The 17,244-nt window shown below is 45.6% G+C and overlaps 2 protein-coding genes across 2 annotated transcripts in view; one reads left to right on the top strand and one right to left on the bottom strand.

The window, feature by feature from the left end:
- The window catches only part of LOC119364792 (enhancer of rudimentary homolog), a 7,587-nt gene extending 6,322 nt beyond the window's left edge, over nt 1-1,265 (top strand). Inside the window, exons 4-5 of the mRNA XM_037630325.1 lie at nt 684-804; nt 887-1,265. Of these exons, the coding sequence (XP_037486222.1) occupies nt 684-804; nt 887-980 (215 nt within the window). The 3' untranslated portion in view covers nt 981-1,265. The remainder of the gene's footprint in view (nt 1-683; nt 805-886) is intronic.
- A 388-nt stretch (nt 1,266-1,653) lies between these two features.
- LOC119364791 (probable folate-biopterin transporter 2) lies at nt 1,654-4,681 on the bottom strand. The gene is made up of 5 exons (XM_037630324.1): nt 3,951-4,681; nt 3,555-3,814; nt 3,266-3,361; nt 3,005-3,175; nt 1,654-2,630 (listed from the first exon to the last, which is right to left on the bottom strand). The coding sequence occupies exons 1-5, from the start codon at nt 4,330-4,332 to the stop codon at nt 1,920-1,922; spliced, it is 1,620 nt and encodes a 539-aa protein (XP_037486221.1). The 5' UTR covers nt 4,333-4,681; the 3' UTR covers nt 1,654-1,919.
- Between the last annotated feature and the right edge of the window lie 12,563 nt (nt 4,682-17,244).

Raw genomic sequence — 17,244 nt, 5'->3', positions numbered from 1 at the left:
GGAACCTCTGATTTATTTTCATGCCCCTCTACAAACTGATCAGCAGGACCATACACCACAATTAGCTCCCATTTTCTTCAGGCCCTGTTTGGATTGCCGTTTTTCTTTTAAATACACCTGTAAAAAATACACGTATGCACCCACCGGTTTTGTTTCCAGCCGGAAAACACTTGTGTCCGGTAAGACACACTTATAAATTTAGTACCCCCGTATTAAATTACACCGCACCCACCGGTTTTGTTTCCAGCCGGAAAACACTTGTGTCCGGTAAGACACACTTATAAATTTAGTACCCCCGTATTAAATTACACCGATACCAAGCGTGGCCTCAGGGTATCCCTTTGGAACAGTAACATGCTAAGGAAATATCTCCCCTTTGAAATGTTACCTACTTCAAAAAGATCATCATTAACTCCAGCTAGGAACCTCCCCATATCACCCATGAGCTAAGCACCGCACAACTGGTGGGTTCCTGGAATGCAGTAGGTACAGAAAAACCGGATCTGCACTGCAACTGCATTTATTTGCGTTCATTTCTTTACCTACCGTCATTGTAGATCTTCATATGGACAACCAGATGCTTTTCTTTGATTAAAGCAAGTTCTGCGTATTTGCGTTCATTTCTTCAGCTACTGTCTTTGTAGACCTTAATACGGCTAACAGGGCGCTTTTCTAAACGACAGGTATCTGTGCTCGTTATGAAAAGAAAATCATGGATATCAACCCGATGGCCAGGAACTTCACTTATGACATCACCGACCTGTACAATTTCATCGATGGACTAGCGGACATCAGTGCCCTAGTGTGAGTACAATTTCACATTAACTTTCAGAGCGTTGAATCACAAAAGCAAAACAACTAACCATACTTTGGTCTGCCACTGCAGGTATGATCATCAACTTCAAGCTTTTCTGCCATATGACAGGCAGTGGATAAAACAGAAGATGTTCCAGCACCTCAAGAACCAGGCACGGCAGTAGCCAGCCGCTGGTTCTGATTAACAGAAGCAAGTGTACAAGGTGGTATCTGCCGGTTGTCTGTAGTTTCGGGTTGGTGTGAGAGATCTAGGGTTCATGTGCTAATTGTAAGAGAGAAGATGATCGATTTGCTATCTGCCATTTCTGACGTGACACTGTAGTATAAATGAAAGGCTTGCCTGTGTGTGTCTGGCCATGAACGGATGAGCGATTAGTATGATAATAAAGTGATCACTTTGTCTTCAAATTTGACAACACTTTGTCCTCATTCAAATTTCAGTTATTCAAGGCCCTCCCTGGCCCCAACGGGTCAATGAACTTGGCAGAGGAACTCGTGTCTCAAGATAGAAACTCTTATGCTGTTATGCAATGTCAATTGTCCCACATAACATATGCTAGATCTGTACTTCGGTTTTTCACCGTCAACTCTACCATCCAAAATGAGGTAAAGAAAAGACGGTTTTCACCATTACATTCTGCTCGTGCGTGTGATACACAGGGTTGGTAAAACACATGCCCTGGGGAGTGGGGAGTTTAGAATAGAGTACCACGTGTACTGAAATACTAGCACTTCACACCCACAAAGAACAATATTCTCAAAACGCCAAACATTTCAACCATAACCATGGTGAAAGTTACAGGTTTTAACTCAACTGAAGGGAATGGGGAAGAAACATTGAATAGGCAAAGGAACTGCTCAATACATGATTGAATGGATTGATATTGTATTATTCTATCTTGTTCTACATTAAGAAAAGAAAGAAGAAAATGTATGCTTCACTTGCTACTCGGCTGCTTCTACCTATACAAAATACAGATAAACAGAAATTGTGTACATTACTTTTGTAGCAAACATTATCTTGCTAGACAGCTACCGAAACGTATAATCAGAAGGCCAGGGCGTAAATGGATCATGAATCAACCCTCTTACGAATGAGATGATCACCCAACTGTTCTAGTCTTGTTCATCAGTGGCATCAGCTCTACATCATCTCCTACATCATCAGTCACTTTGATTCTCTCATCTTGAACATCCTCAATGGAAGGATGACAACTTGAATCATCCGCAACAACGACGGAAAACTGAGCGCTGCCCGATCCATCCTTGACAGCTTCTGTAGGTTCGTCATCGTGAAGCATCTCCGCAGGAAGGAGCGTCGAGTTCTGGTCGCTTTGAGGGACAAGAAACAGCAGCATCAGCGGAAGCAGCCTCGAGACGTTTCTGATCAACACAACCGCCCAAAGGTTACTGAACTCCGATCGAGTCACATTCAGCGTGTGCAGCAGCAGGCCACCCCACCAGGCAGACATAAGCAGCCCCACATTTTGTATTGACATGAGCAGTGCATAGAAGGTTCCTTCGATGCCCGGAGGGCAAAGCTTGGAGCAAAGCACGAGAACTGGCATCCACTGAAGCTTGCCGACCATTACAGAAACGCCGCAGTCGATCACCGCGAAAACGTAGTCTGGTATGCCGACCTTCGTGTTTAGTCGGGTCACTAGCGCTAGATCAAGCATCCCTGTCAGGCTTGACAGCACCTGACCCCATAAAAGCATGCTGCGGAAATTGTAGTCCTTCAGAGCACTTTGGTATAGCACAACCCCGAGTAGTGAACCCACTGCACCGACTGCATAGATTACACCAATAAATTCCTGTGACAATGCAAATGTTCCATGAGTTTTTTTGGCAACAATTGAGTATCATAAATCTCAGTGTAACCTATAGCACATCCATGCAAGTTTGGTTAGGATCTGATTGGGACTGCTATTTTGGAACATTTGAGCAGATTGGCATGCCATCTTCAGAAGCTTATTAGTTGAATTTGAATTTACATTGCTTTAGCTATATTAAGATATAGTGCACAAATACCATGTCCATCTACTTATGGATCCTACATAAAGAAATTATGTGGCATCAAAGTGGCCAGGCATCTGTTTGAAACACCACCTGCCTATAGAGATTTAACCATTAATGCCATGTTTTTATCCTTTTAGATTCCTAGTCTGTGATGATGATATGTGCACACCTCAGAAAACCCTGGTCCAGTTAGTCGATCTGTGTACCAGTAGAACATTCCTCCTTGGATGTCCAGGCTTAGATTGAGCGAAACATATATGTACAAACACGGCCGCCAGACTTCAGGGCACTTCAGTGTTGTCCCCATTGACTGAATTGCTTTGTAGAACTTCTTATGAACCTGATTTAGCAAAGGCCTTAAATGTCATTAGTGTGCAAAGACTGCATTCAGCAATTCAACCCAACAAAAAGGTTGAGTGTGCTGTCTGACCTGCTTGTAACTGAAGTTTGTCACTCGGCTCTCCTTCAGCAGAATCCCAGCTGAGAACACCAGTGCTGAGGGGATGCTCAACAAGCCAAGAGCCCCCTTCAAACAACAAGCACAAGACATATCATTCTTCGAGAACATCGAATTCGCATGCTGCGGCATGTGAGGAACAAGGATTGATAGCATATACTCCCTCCGTTCCAAAATAGATGACTCTAAGTTAGTACAAAGTCGAGTCATCTATTTTGGAACGGAGGGAGTATATGCTAGCTTAACAGGAGACCCAACGGACCTGGGCTCCCATGGAGTGGACAAGAAGACCGCTGATGGAGTACCCAATCAATGACCCAAATGAGGAGCAGAACCCACACAGGCTCTGCATGTCGGCGGCGAGGGGCGGGTGTGTTATGCTGTTCTGCGCAACCAGGGCGTCCAGCGTCACGTCGGCTATCGCCGCGCCTGCGCTCTGCGCCGTGAGGGCTAGGACCGCCGGTATGAGCCCCAGATTGCTTTGCAGGGAAATCATAAGCATAGATGTGGCGCCAATCACGCCTGCATTAACCTCAGAACACAGAGCATCAGGATGCCAACCCTGAAAATGATGTTGAGTCTGCCTGTGTGTGTGTGTGTGTGTGTGTGTGTGTGTGTGTGTGTGGTGGAATCAAGAAGAGATCCCCAATCTTTTCACCTGCGAGAAGGAAGTAGGGGCGGCGGCGGTACCCGGCGACGGGCACGACGTCGGTGAGCAGGCCCCAGATGGGCTTGACGACCCACGGCGAGTCGACGATGCCCTGGTAGAACTGCGCCGCTGACGGCTGGAGGCGCAGCACGTCCTTGCTGTAGTACGAGGCGGCGACCACCCCGACGGCGTTGCCCACGCCCTGGCAGGCCCCGTAGACGGCGAAGACGGCGAGCACGAAGCTCCAGTGCAGCTCGCGGGAGAGCCGCCGCAGCCAGCGGAAGGGGGAGGCGACGCCGCATTCAGCGCCGCCGTCGCGGGGACCACTCTCGGCACCGGCGCCGCCAGCTTCTTCGAGTGGCCCGCCCTCCTTGGCGTCGGGATCCATCATAGGAACAGCAGCCCTCGAGGAACAATTTCTTCCGAGGCTTCTTGGGGATCTGCGGCGAAGCCACCGGAAACCGCGCGGCAGGAATGCGAGCCGCGGCGACCGGGCGGTTGGCCGCCGGGAGAGGCCGACGAGCACGAGATGCGTATATTTTCTTGGTGAGCTGACTGGCTAGCAGTAGCTGAGCACGAGGCGAAGTGTTCGACGGGTCTCCCGGTGTTTGGTTTGACTTCGACTCGCAAGTCGCAAATTGTTTCTACACTAACGAGAAGAAACGCTTGTGTCCTCGAAAAGTCAGGGCATTGTGCAGACACAGACGCCGGAGTTCATCAGAGAATGGGAATCTCCGAGAGGAAGTGGAAGGGAAAGGGAAAGGCCGTGATGATTTTCTGATTTGATTTGCCGGCATTGAGCGACGGTGATGTTGAAAGGCATTCACTCGCTATCAACAGATGATCCATGAAAAGGATCACACGTGATGTCACATTCTTGGCTATTGCTTTGCTGTGATTATTACAAAATGGATCCACTAGAACACCCTCGTGACTCGTGAGGGTATGACCAATGCATAGCTCTAGGATGATGACTCGCGTGCCGTGTAAGATTGGATATCAAGGCGAGTCTTTCTCTCACGATAAAAACGATGCCGTCTACACTACACGTGATTAACCTTCTTATTTACATGGCTCGAGAAAGTGAATACGGTTGTTATAAATTCTTTCACCAAATTGAATGATATGTAAGGCCCCTTGTTGCAAAGAGGGTTTCGGTGCTCAGAACCATTGCAAAAGTCACATTATTTGTCTTGATGTCATCACAGTCAAGATCTAACATAAAAAATGACATGACCATAGCAATGGGCTCAAGCATCAAACCCCTCTTTGCAAACACCAACTTACAGAAAGTGTTCACAACTAGTGTAAACACACCTGAAGCCACGTAAACAAGAAGGGAAGGTGCATGTGGTCCACGCTATTTCAACATGAGAAGAAGACTCACCCTCATCCTCACATGGGACCTCTAGTGCGAAGACCCTGGGAATCTTTGTTAAGCAACTGATGATACCAATTAAAGCCGCCCAAGTGAGGATGGTTTAGTAGATCCATTCTAATGAAAGCATTCGTCATGGGTTGAAGAGCATTGTCATACTCTCAGGCGACGGCTGGACCACCCTGGAGAACCAGATGTCTGCAACAAATCTAAGATTATATCAATCAAAATAGCAACCACTTCTTGCAACCCAAGTTACATGAGTAACTTAGCAAGGGTAGACTACAAAGTACATATAAAGATTAACAATAGATATTAGCATGGGTAACCCCGTCTTTGTGACTACCTAACCAAAACTAGGCACTTTTTTGTGGCTTTGTGCATCGGTTCTATATAGGGCCCCGGGGCAACATATCTCTACCCTCATCTAGAAAGTAAAAACTGGTGGATGTAAGAATAATGATAATAGGCAAAGCCAGGGCGGATGTTCAAGTTTGTCGGTATGCTCACCTCGAGTAACAAAAGAACCCCACTATTGGACTCTAGGTACGAGACGAAGCGTGCTCCGATGTCGAGCAACCATCGCCCTATTTCCATCTGCACCCCCTGGCGCCATCAAGGGACCAAAGAGGAGTTCGCGTGCCGCCCGAATATGAGAACGATGGAAATATTTAGTCAGGAAAGGTGGTTAGGGTTTCAGGGGGGTCTGGAGGATACAGGAGCACGAAGGCTAGGTGGATGAAGTTTGTGCGGTACACATGAACAAGAATGCTATTCAATTCCCCTATCTTCTCCATCCTCTTTTCCCCTCTCTATTTGTAAATAATGTTGTAGATGACTTCTCTCACTTTGCTTTTGTTTAGCCTGGGCTAAAGGTGCGGTATTTATACTCCCTCGGGTAAATCTTTTTGAAGTATGTTATAAATGTCTACTATATATAGACATCTGGAAAAATATGATGGAGAGTAGGATTTTAAGTATGAAATCAGAGTATTTTGTTGGCAATATGGGTTATAAATGTGGACTCATGATAATGTGTAGTGTAACATTTTTAAATAACCAAATTAGGGCTTTGATATTCTAGGGTGCGGCCTTTGAATTTTGGGTTTTTCATATTTGAACGATGCAAGTTACAAGGTACTAGATAACAAGTCCACCTCCGGACTTGCCGGGCATCTAAGAAACAAAACTATGTTGCCATATCCATCGCTTAGGGTTGTCCTGCACTAGGGGGTACCAACCTAGTTGGTATGCAGTCCATGGGTTGATCTTACGGCCCGCCGATCTCAATAAGCAAGGACTCTGGAAGCCTCGAACCCAGGCGTGATCAAGATGGACACTGCCAAAGACTTGGCGTATACTTCAAGGATAACTCCAGTTGTCCACGTGTTTATTCCTAGTTGGTAACAAACCATATGTAACCCTAGATCTCCCCGGTGCCTATATAAACCATGGGGTTTTACTCCGTAGAGGCATAATTACAATTACCAGCCTTAGAGTATCGAACACAACATACCACCTCGAGGTAGATCATCCTGTACTGATACTCCATCATCAATATAATCAAAGCAGGACGTAGGGTTTTACCTATTTGAGAGGGCCCGAACGGTAAAACATCATGTCCCTTGTCTCTTGTTACCCATCGTTTTAGATCCACAGCTCGGGACCCCCTACCCGAGATTTGCCGGTTTTAGTACCGACATTGGTGGTCCATGCAGGTCCCGCTATGTGGTCATAAAAGAACGATGGCTCGCCTCCAGATCAATAACAACATCGACTGCAGGGACATCTTTGTCCCCAGCCAACTCCTCGCGTTCGACAGTGTTGTTCTTCGTGCTAACCCTGCTGAAAGGGCATGTAGCCCCTAAGTGTGGTTTTGGTAATTAAATGACAATCTCTATGGACTAATGTTTTCAGTGAGATATATTTGAAGGTTTTGTCCATAGATAGTGCCTCAAGGATATTGGACGGAATCAAGGATGAAGTCCATATATATGAAGATAGTGCCTCAAGGATATTGGACGGAATCAAGGATGAAGTCCATATATATATATATGAAGATAGTGCCTCAAGGATATTGGACAAAATCAAGGATGAAGTCCATATATATGAAGATATATTTGCCCTATGCTTTGGTACTAAATGACAATTCCTATGGAGCATCAAGTGCATTGAATCTTATATGAAGATATGTTCCATAGTGATGCTTGAAGTGCATTGGGCTGTTTTGTGAAGTCTGCTATCAAAGCATCCGAAGAAGTCCTCATGGTATCCTTCTCTGGATACCCCGTGCACACGGGCTTGTACCGTGCGCACGGGGTCGAGTGTCAACTTCTGGATACCCCATGCTTACTTGGCCTAGGTGTTGGCTCTCGAGATCCCATATCCAGTGAGGTTTCAAGTTGGTCTTCGGGTACTTCTATTGAAGCCATCAAGATTGGTTTCAATGCCTAATCTAATTATGTTCATGATGGAGTGCATTGGATGATCTCAAAGATTGATATATTTGGGCTTCTAAGGATCAAGGCTTGAGAGAGAGTAATCAAAGAGAAGAATTCAAGTTATGGTCTCAAGACAAGATCATGGTGAGATCATGTGTTGGGTTTCGGTTGATCAAGTCTTGAAGCAAGCAGCTAGAGTGACAAATTCATTATGCCTCTCAAGAGATTGTGATGGAGTTTTTAGAGGGGCAAGTGGTGACCAAGATGATATTCATATTGGAACTTGATATGGTCATGGAAGAGTCTTTGGTGATATAGTCTTGAAGCAATTAAGGGAAATGAAGAGTTCATTGTGGCTTTCAAGAAACCAAGATGGAGCTTCGAGTAAAGATGTTGGTTGACCAAGATGAAGCTCAAAGATTATATCTAAGTGGTCAACTCTCAAAGCACAAACATTGTACCACGTGAGATCAAGTGATCTAGTGGTATGGTAAGTAATTGTGAATTGTGCTTTGTTACCTAACCCATGCTATGTGTTTGGTATGTCTATGTGGGTTAGGTGTTTCTCATGGGCTTGCATCAAAAGGAAAGATCTCAAGTAGCCTATGTGTGGATGACATCAAGTGGTGATGGTCATCGGGTTCGAGGATTCCAAGTGCAAGATGAGAAGCCGGAGGTTATATGCTTTGAAGCTTGCGGTCCACATCATGATAATGCTCATGCGAAGATGGGCTTAAGTTAAGGCTTCCCTCATTGCAATATGAGGAATCAATTCAAGCATCTTCACCAAGTGGTTGTGGACAAGAAAGGGATTCCAACTTGAGACAAGCATTGGAGTCATCACCAAGCTCAAGTTGAATATGCAAGGCAAAGGTATACCTTAGCTAGGTTTTCCTAGTTTTGCCGGTCTCATGGTGCTTGGAGGGAGACCGGATTATAGGTTTGATAGCCGTACTATCAAGAGGGACTCTCGGGCAAGTAGCTTGATCATGTCGCATGTAGAGAGCTCAAACCTTTGCATTACTTGCATCATTATTTATTGTTGATCTTGGGTGGTTCTCTATGTGAGGACCTTGGGCTTTTCCATAGCTTCAAAACAAGCCCAAGATCATCGAATTCGGAGTCCGTATGCCAAAGTTATCACTGTTTTAGTGGGCTGCTGCAGGCTGTTCTGGGTACCCCGTGGACACGGGGTTTTTGACCCCCGTGGGCACGGGGCCCCGTGCACACGGGCCTGTACCGTGCGCACGGGACCCTGTGGGCACGGGGTGTCCAGGAAGTGCCCGTTGGAGCCCCAACGGCTAGTTTTGGAAGTTGGCTATAAAAGAGCCCTTCCTCCCACCGGTTTGGGGGTTGTTCATTCACATTCTAAACATCATTTTGAGCCTCTTACCTCCTCTCCCAAACCCTTATCTCCCTTCTAAGTGAAGGGTGATTTGTGGATGGATCTTGGAGTCATTTGTTGATTTCCTCCATTGCATCCCCTCTCTTCAATCTCCCACTTTCTTGAGTTGCATCTTGTGAGATTGAGAGAGTGAGTTGAGCATTTGTTGCTTGACCTTGCATTGCATTTGTTGCATTGGTTTGAGCTCCCCGCATCGATTTGTTCGTGTGAGAGCCCGTGAGTTTATTACTCTTGGAGGCTTCGCCTCCTAGACGGTTTGGTGATATATTGAGAAGATTGTGAAGAGGCCTATGTGGCCAAGGTTCTCCCAGAAGCTTCCTTTTGTGGTGTGCTCTGAGGAAGGGTGTTCAAGTGGCCTAGGTGGTCAAGTTCCTCCGGAAGCTTCCGTGGTTGTGGTGTGCTCCGGAGAGGTTTGTAAAGGTGTGGTGGTCGCCTTCAAGACCAACCCCGAGTGAATCGAGGCTCATCCGTTGGGGGTGACTTGAAAGGGAGAATACGGTGAGTCACTTGGTGACGCCCCGGAGCTTTGGCTAAGGCACCGCTCTAACGGAGATTAGCACTCTCACGAGTGTGAACTTCGGGATAAATCCGCGTCGCCGACTCACTTGTGGTTATCTCATACCCACACCCTTTACTTTATGCAATTCATACTTGCCCATATTGATATATCTTGTGATAGTTGAATTGCTTAGTTGTTCCTTCATTTCCATATCTTGTGATATAGTTTGTGCTTGCTAGTTTGCTTAATTGCCTATCTTGTTTAGCATAGGTTGTTGGTGCACTTAGTTGAGCCTAGCATTTTTGGGATTTGTGCTTGAAAAGTATCCGTTAGTTTAATTCCGCATTAGGATAAAGCCAAATCCGTAAAAGTTTTAAAACTCCTATTCACCCCCCCTCTAGTCGTCATCTAGATCATTTCAAGTGGTATCAGAGCTTTGGTCTCTCCTTGGTAGGCTTCACCGCCTAGAGAGTAAAGATGTCGACTAGTGGTATAGTGCACGATGACACCTTTTGTTTTAGTGGCACAAACTATCACTTGTGGAAAATTCGCATGCTTTGTCATTTTCGGACCATGGGTCCATGTTTTGTGCGAATTGTTCTTGTAGGGGCTTCTCCGTGGAAGGACGACCTTTTTCCAACTAGTGAGGAAAATGATGATATGATTTGTGGATATAGTGCTAAGAATGCCATAATCCGGTTTATATCCCTCGAAGTATTTGAGTCTATCATGACTTGTGTGACGGCTCATGATACGTGGACCAAACTTGAAGAAATATATGGTGGGTCCAATCTTGTTGATGTTCATCATCTTCCGGAGGAGCTAATCGAGGAGGTCTCCACATCTTCAAATCATGAAGATCTCCATATTGCTTCTTCCTCCGTGTACTTGGACATTTCAACTTCTTCCGCCTCACCATCATGTGGCATGTCCCAAGGTAATGACATGGTGAGTGAAAATATCATTTGTGATGATTGTGATGATGTGCTCAACATTGATGATCTTACATGTATACATGGTAGTGTTGTAGATTCTATGGACTTGAGCATATCTAGCAAAAATGACTTACATTCTTGTGCTGATAGTCCATGCATATCATTTGGAGATTCCTTGAATACCTTTTGTGATGATATGCTTGATACTCCTTGTTTCCATGATCTATGTGCTTCTATTTCCTCTAGTTGTTGTTTGACTAACCATGTAGAGGAAACAAGAGAAAATAGTGCACACATCATTAATGAGGAAATTGCTAGAGGAGCAAAGAAGGACATCACCTTGTTGGAGAGGAAATGCTATGAGTGTCAAGAGCATGGACATGGATACCCTACTCTTGATGATAAAGAAACTCCCTCTCCAAAAGAATCATCATCAACCTCCGATGTTCACATGTGCCTCATGGCAAGAGGTAATACTGAGGTATCATCTACTCTTTGTAATGATATTGATGAGAGTAATGATGAATGTGATAGGGATATGAGTCAAGAAATATATGAAATTGGTAATTCTCTTCGTGGGGTAAATAAGAACACTTATGAGATGTTTAAAGATCTTATCACTCATTTTGGAAAGTGTAATGATTTACTTCACGAAGAGCAAGAACAAAATGAAAAACTTGATTGTAACCTTCTTGATGCTCTAGAAACTCTTAGAGACTTAGAGTCTTCTAAAGAAGAGATTGAAGTTGCTCATGATCAACTTAAAGAGGATTTTGAGCACCTTGACCTTGTCTACAAGAATGTCAAATGAGAGCTCACCAAACTCTCTAAGTCTTATGAGGAACTTCAAGCTACTCATGTGAAGTCTCTAATTTCTTCTAGCTCCTCTCATATTGTCAATGATGCTTGTGCTACTAACTCTACTTCTTGTGAAGCATCTATCTTGAAGGAGAATGTTGAGTTAAGGGCTCAACTTGTTTTGCTAACTAGCAATTATGGGAAATTAGAAGAAAGTCATGAAAAGCTCTCGGGCTCTCATGATGACCTTCTAATCTCCCATGAAAGGCTAAAGTTAGCTCATGAGGCTATTGTGACTAAGGTAACATCTCGTGAGCCTCATGTGGACATTAGCACTATATTTACTCAAAATGATTTATTGACATGTGCTAGTCCTAGTAATTCATCTAGACATATTATAGCTGATTCTTGTGATGAATTGCTCTCATTGCCTTGTTTCTCTAATAATGAAGTTTCTACTTCTCTAGTACTTTTGTTGATACTAACCTTGTAGAGGAAAACAAAGAGCTCAAGGCTCAAGTCACTATTTTGAAGAAAGACTTGGAAATGTGTCATGAAGGAAATTCCACTCTCAACAATATTTTGAGTGGTCAAAAATCCCCTCATGACAAGGGTGGACTTGGTTTCATCTCCAACAACAAGAAGTCCGAGAAAAGGAATAAGGAACAAGACCAAGTCAAGAATCCGGCCAACATCACATGCTTCAAGTGCAAGAATGTTGGACACCATGTGAGATCTTGTCCATTGAAGAAGAAGGCTTCAAATGTGAAGCAACAAGGGAAGCGGCCTCAAGTCCAATCTCAAGGTCAACCTCAAGTTCAATCTCAAGGTCAACCTCAAGCTGAAGAAAGGCCACTACCAATAATGAACCAAGGAAATGCTCCCCAAATTGAGAAAGTAAAGAAGAAGAGAAGGGGGAGCACATGTTGCTATATTTGTCGTGAGAAGGGACACATATCTTCATCTTGTCCCAACGGTAACATCCCTAAGCCTCCTCTAGTCAATGATCATTATTTGCTTAGGAAGGATGTTGTTGGCAATTTGTTTGCCAAGTTTGTTGGCGCCCAAAGTGGTTTGGAAATGGAAGAGGCCATTTGGGTTGCCAAGCCTATTGTGTCTAACTTCTTAGGACCCAACTTGGTTGGGGACCATCAAGCTCAACCTTGATCAATAGGTGTGTGGAGGACATTGGAGATTTGGCTAGTTTATGAAGAAAAGAATATTCACCATTTATTTGTTCGAGCCAAGTCATGTGGATTATCTTCATATTATCTATCCAGTGTTCCTCCTTGTGGTAACTTGTATTTGTATTGCTTACATTGAAAGTTACTCGCCCCTTGCTTGCTTAGGTTTTGTATCTAGCATGTGCATTTATATGTTGTGCTTCCTAGTATGCTTGATTTGTGTTTTCTAGCATGTGTAGGTTGAATTGCACATCATATAGTGATGCTTGTTGTCTTGAGCCTTATTTGTATGTTGCTTGGCTCTTGCGAGATATTAGTGGATCATCACATTATGGGGGAGTGTTATGTTTTGTGCACATCACAAACCCAAAATGTGAATATGAGAAATACCACATAGTATTGATACTCAATATTATCTAGTCACTATGTGGTATGTCAAGCTCATTTGAAATTCTGTTTCTCAGAGTATCCATTAGTTATCTCTTTTAGGTGGTTATTTGCCTCTGTTGTATGCCTGCCGTGGTATCCAGAAAGTTACACCAGAAAAGTTCTGGATACCCCGTGCGCACGGGGTCTTTTGACCCCCGTGCGCATGGGGTGTTGCGTAACTCTCTGGGTACCCCGTGCGCACGGGGTCTTTTGACCCCCGTGCGCACGGGGTACTGCGTAACTCCCTGGATACCCCGTGTGCACGGGGTCTTTTGACCCCCGTGCGCACGGGGTGTTTGTTGGTTATGATCTTGTGCTTCTTCGGATTCTACCACCGAGTGTTAATTCCAAATACCAATTGGTATTTCTTCTTGTGGTAGAATTTTATGATCATCTTCTTCTCGGCTTGTGCTTCAACTTGCCTTATCTCACTCCTTGTACTATCTATTATCTACTTGAGTGATATAAGCCTTTGAGCATGTGTGTAATGTATATCCTATATGCTCTTTGGTTTTTGCTTAGTTCATATGTTGTACTTTTCTTGCGGTCCTGTGTGGATTCGTCTCTTTGATATAATTTGAACAACTTGAATGCTTTATGTTATTTTTGGAGTATTCTTTGTTGAAGTGTTCTCTTGTCCAAAATTGTATCTCTTTGGATCTTGGTAGGCATGTGCATGCATATTTATTTATATACTTCTTCATGCCTTGCTTGCTCTCTTGATCCTCTATATAGGGTAAACTCCATAATATAATTAATGGTTAAAGGTGTGCATGAAATTCATTTTCATATCCTTTTGCACATACTTATTGTGGAGTTTGCCCTATGTATTGTGGTTGTTCTTACTACTTCGGACCCAATATGTTTGGGTGTGACGCCCGGATAATTAAGCTACAGTAATTCTCTACTAATGATGCCACATCACTTCGATTACTATCGCTAATCTCGTGTTAGTTCGAAACCGATTCAAATTCAAATTCAATTAAAGGCAAATAATAAAAGTTTTCAAACAATGAAACCAAAATGTTCAAGGTGGGTCAGATAAATCATGTGTAAATACGATGGAGAAACCAAACCTTGATAAAATGTTTAAGGGCTCTAAACTAATTAAAACAGTAGTGAAAACAATTAAACAAATACATATTGGATTTTATAAAATATTAATAATATTTTATTATGGGTTAAGAATTGATGTGACAGCAGTTTGTTTATAAATACTACTTTAGGTACTAGTGGTGATTTTTGTAAGAACTAAAAATTAAAAGAAGCTAGAAATGAAACAGAAAAGAAAATAAGAAAAGGAATCAAAACAGAAACAGAACTAACACACACACAAAAAAAGGAAAGAACCCCCCCGGGGCTCCGGCCCAGCAGCCCCCGGCCCAACTGGGCCAAGTCCCTGCCAGGCCGGCCCACCCCCATGGCCCCTTAACCCCCACCCCGACCGGAACCCTAACCGGTCCACTCCCCACGTTCACCACCCCCCCGATCTCTCCCCCTCGCTCCCTCGTCTCCTCCCCCCGATCCAATCTGGATCAGGGCACGACCGCGCTTGCCTCCAACGACCGCGTCGCCGCCGCCGCGCTGACCCCTTCGTCGCCGGCGCCCTCCTCCTCAAAGCTTCTGCCGCGCGTGGATCCGGTCTGGGCAGTCGATGCCCCACGCCTCCCGTCGCCTCCCCGACCCTGTTGCTGGACCGGCCCCATCTTCCTCGACGGCCTGCCTCCACTCCGACACCGTCGTCCCCGTCACCCTCCTCGCGCCCCGCTGCCTCGTTCCCTGCCGCTCGATGTGAGCCTCCTCCTCGATCTCCTTGTTTCCCCCTTTTCTGTTTCTTCGTCGCCGGAGTTTGCCAGACAGCCGCAACGAGAGCTCGCTAGGCGCTCGTGCTCACCACCACCGGTCGCGCACACACACGCTCGCGCCAGGGCGCGCCCCCTGGCTGTGGCCTTCACACGCACGTCCCGCCGTGCCCGTCAGCCCCGACCACCGCTGCACGCGGTCGCCGTTGCCTCCCCCCGCTGCTCGTCCGCCGCCCCACTACTCGCCCGTCGCCCCACCATGGCCACGGCCTCGCCTCGCTGCGCCCAATCGGGCGCTCAACTGCGCCCGTTTCCCGTTCGCCCGCCCCGGTTGGGCTGGGTCCCTGACCAGTGGGGCCAGCCCCAGATTAGAATAAAAAATAATAAAAATAAATAAATAAATAAATAAACTAAATTAATTAACTTAACTAATCATGTTTAGTTCACCTAATTAACTATTGTTAATTAATTAAACATTAATTAGATTAGTTAAATCCTAATTAGAATAAACAGAGTATGACATGCGGGACCCACATGTCAGGTTGACCAGGTCAACAGCCAGAGTTGACCGCTGACGTCATGATGACGTCATAAATGCATTAGAGGATTAAATTAATTCTGTTAATTCTAGAAAATGATAAAATCCTTTTAAAATTAATATAAAATAAACCGTAGCTCGGATGAAAATACGTTGTACATGAAAGTTGCTCATAACAATGAGACGAACCCGGAAACGCAGCTCGTTCGTCCGCCACGCGTCCCTAGCATAGTGAACCTGCAACATTTCACCACCGGTTCATGTGTCCGGAAACACGGAACACCGGGGATACTTTCCCGGATGTTTCCCCCCTTCACCGGTATCACCTCATACCGCGTTAGAACACGTCTAGCTCTGCTTGTTGTACTATTATGCACTTGCTTGCTATGTATTTACTGTTTCTCCCCCCTCTTCTCTCCGATAGACCCCGTGACGATGCTGATGCCCCTATGGTCGACTACGTCACCGACAACCCCTCCTTGTCTGAGCAACCAGGCAAGCCCCCCCTTGATCACCAGATATCGCCTATTCTCCTCTATACTGCTTGCATTAGAGTAGTGTAGCATGTTACTGCTTTCCGTTAATCCTATTCTGATGCATAACCTGACATTGTTGCTACATCTGTTGATACCTTACCTGCAATCCTAAATACTTAGTATAGGATGCTAGTTTATCATCATTGGCCCTACATTCTTGTCAGTCTGCCTTGCTATACTATTGGGCCGTGATCACTCGGGAGGTGATCACGGGTATATACTATACATACATACATACTATACAGATGGTGACTAAAGTCGGGTCAGCTCGATGAGTACCCGCAAGTGATTCTGATGAGGGGGCTGAAAGGACAGGTGGCTCCATCCCGGTAGAGGTGGGCCTGGGTTCCCGACGGCCCCCGACTGTTACTTTGTGGCGGAGCGACAGGGCAGGTTGAGACCACCTAGGAGACAGGTGGGCCTGGCCCTGTTCGGCGTTCGCGGATACTTAACACGCTTAACGAGATCTGGTATTTGATCCGAGTCTGGCCATTTGGTCTATACGCACTAACCATCTACGTGGGAGTAGTTATGGGTATCCCGGCGTCGTGGTATCAGCCGAAGCCTTCTTGACGTAAGCGACTGAGTGGCGCGCGCCGGGTTGGACTGCGTTAACGCAACTTCCTTTGTAATGGAGGTTGCTAGGTCTGCTCACCGGCCGCGTACGCAATGTGCAGGTGTGCTAAGGGCGATGGGCCCAGACCCCTGTTTGCTTAGGTTTAGACCGGCGTGCTGACCTCTCTGTTGTGCCTAGGTGGGGCTGCGACGTGTTGATCTTCCGAGGCCGGGCATGACCCAGGAAAGTGTGTCCGGCCAAATGGGATCGAGCGTGTTGGGTTATGTGGTGCACCCCTGCAGGGAAGTTAATCTATTCGAATAGCCGTGATCTTCGGTAACAGGACGACTTGGAGTTGTACCTTGACCTTATGACAACTAGAACCGGATACTTAATAAAACACACCCTTCCAAGTTCCACAGACAACCCGGTGATCGCTTTTCCACAGGGCGACGAGGGGAGGATCGCCGGGTAGGATTATGCTATGCGATGCTACTTGGAGATGCTACTTGGAGATGCTACTTGGAGATGCTACTTGGAGGACTTCAATCCACTCTCTTCTACATGCTGCGAGACGGAGGCTGCCAGAAGCATAGTCTTCGATAGGACTAGCTATCCCCCTCTTATTCTGGCATTTTGCAGTTCAGTCCACTGATATGGCCTCCTTACACATATACCCATGCATATGTAGTGTAGCTCCTTGCTTGCGAGTACTTTGGATGAGTACTCACGGTTGCTTTCTTCCCCCCTTTCCCCCTTTCCTTTCTTTCTGGTTGTCGCAACCAGATGCTGGAGTCCAGGA

Source organism: Triticum dicoccoides, chromosome 2B, assembly GCF_002162155.2.
Source record: "Triticum dicoccoides isolate Atlit2015 ecotype Zavitan chromosome 2B, WEW_v2.0, whole genome shotgun sequence".
Classification (NCBI taxonomy): domain Eukaryota; kingdom Viridiplantae; phylum Streptophyta; class Magnoliopsida; order Poales; family Poaceae; genus Triticum; species Triticum dicoccoides.
The sequence above is the reverse complement of the archived record's forward strand: the minus strand, read 5'-3'. Positions and strand labels throughout refer to the sequence as shown.

Bases quoted from the DNA above. Each gene is read 5' to 3' on its own strand.
- LOC119364791 (XM_037630324.1), bottom strand. From the start codon at position 4,332: ATGATGGATCCCGACGCCAAGGAGGGCGGGCCACTCGAAGAAGCTGGC. The intron at 3,362-3,554 runs GTCCGTTGGGTC...TGTTGTTTGAAG, and splicing joins TCCACTCCATGGGAGCCCAG to GGGGCTCTTGGCTTGTTGAG. The intron at 2,631-3,004 runs GTGTGCACATAT...GCATTGTCACAG, and splicing joins CTGGACCAGGGTTTTCTGAG to GAATTTATTGGTGTAATCTA.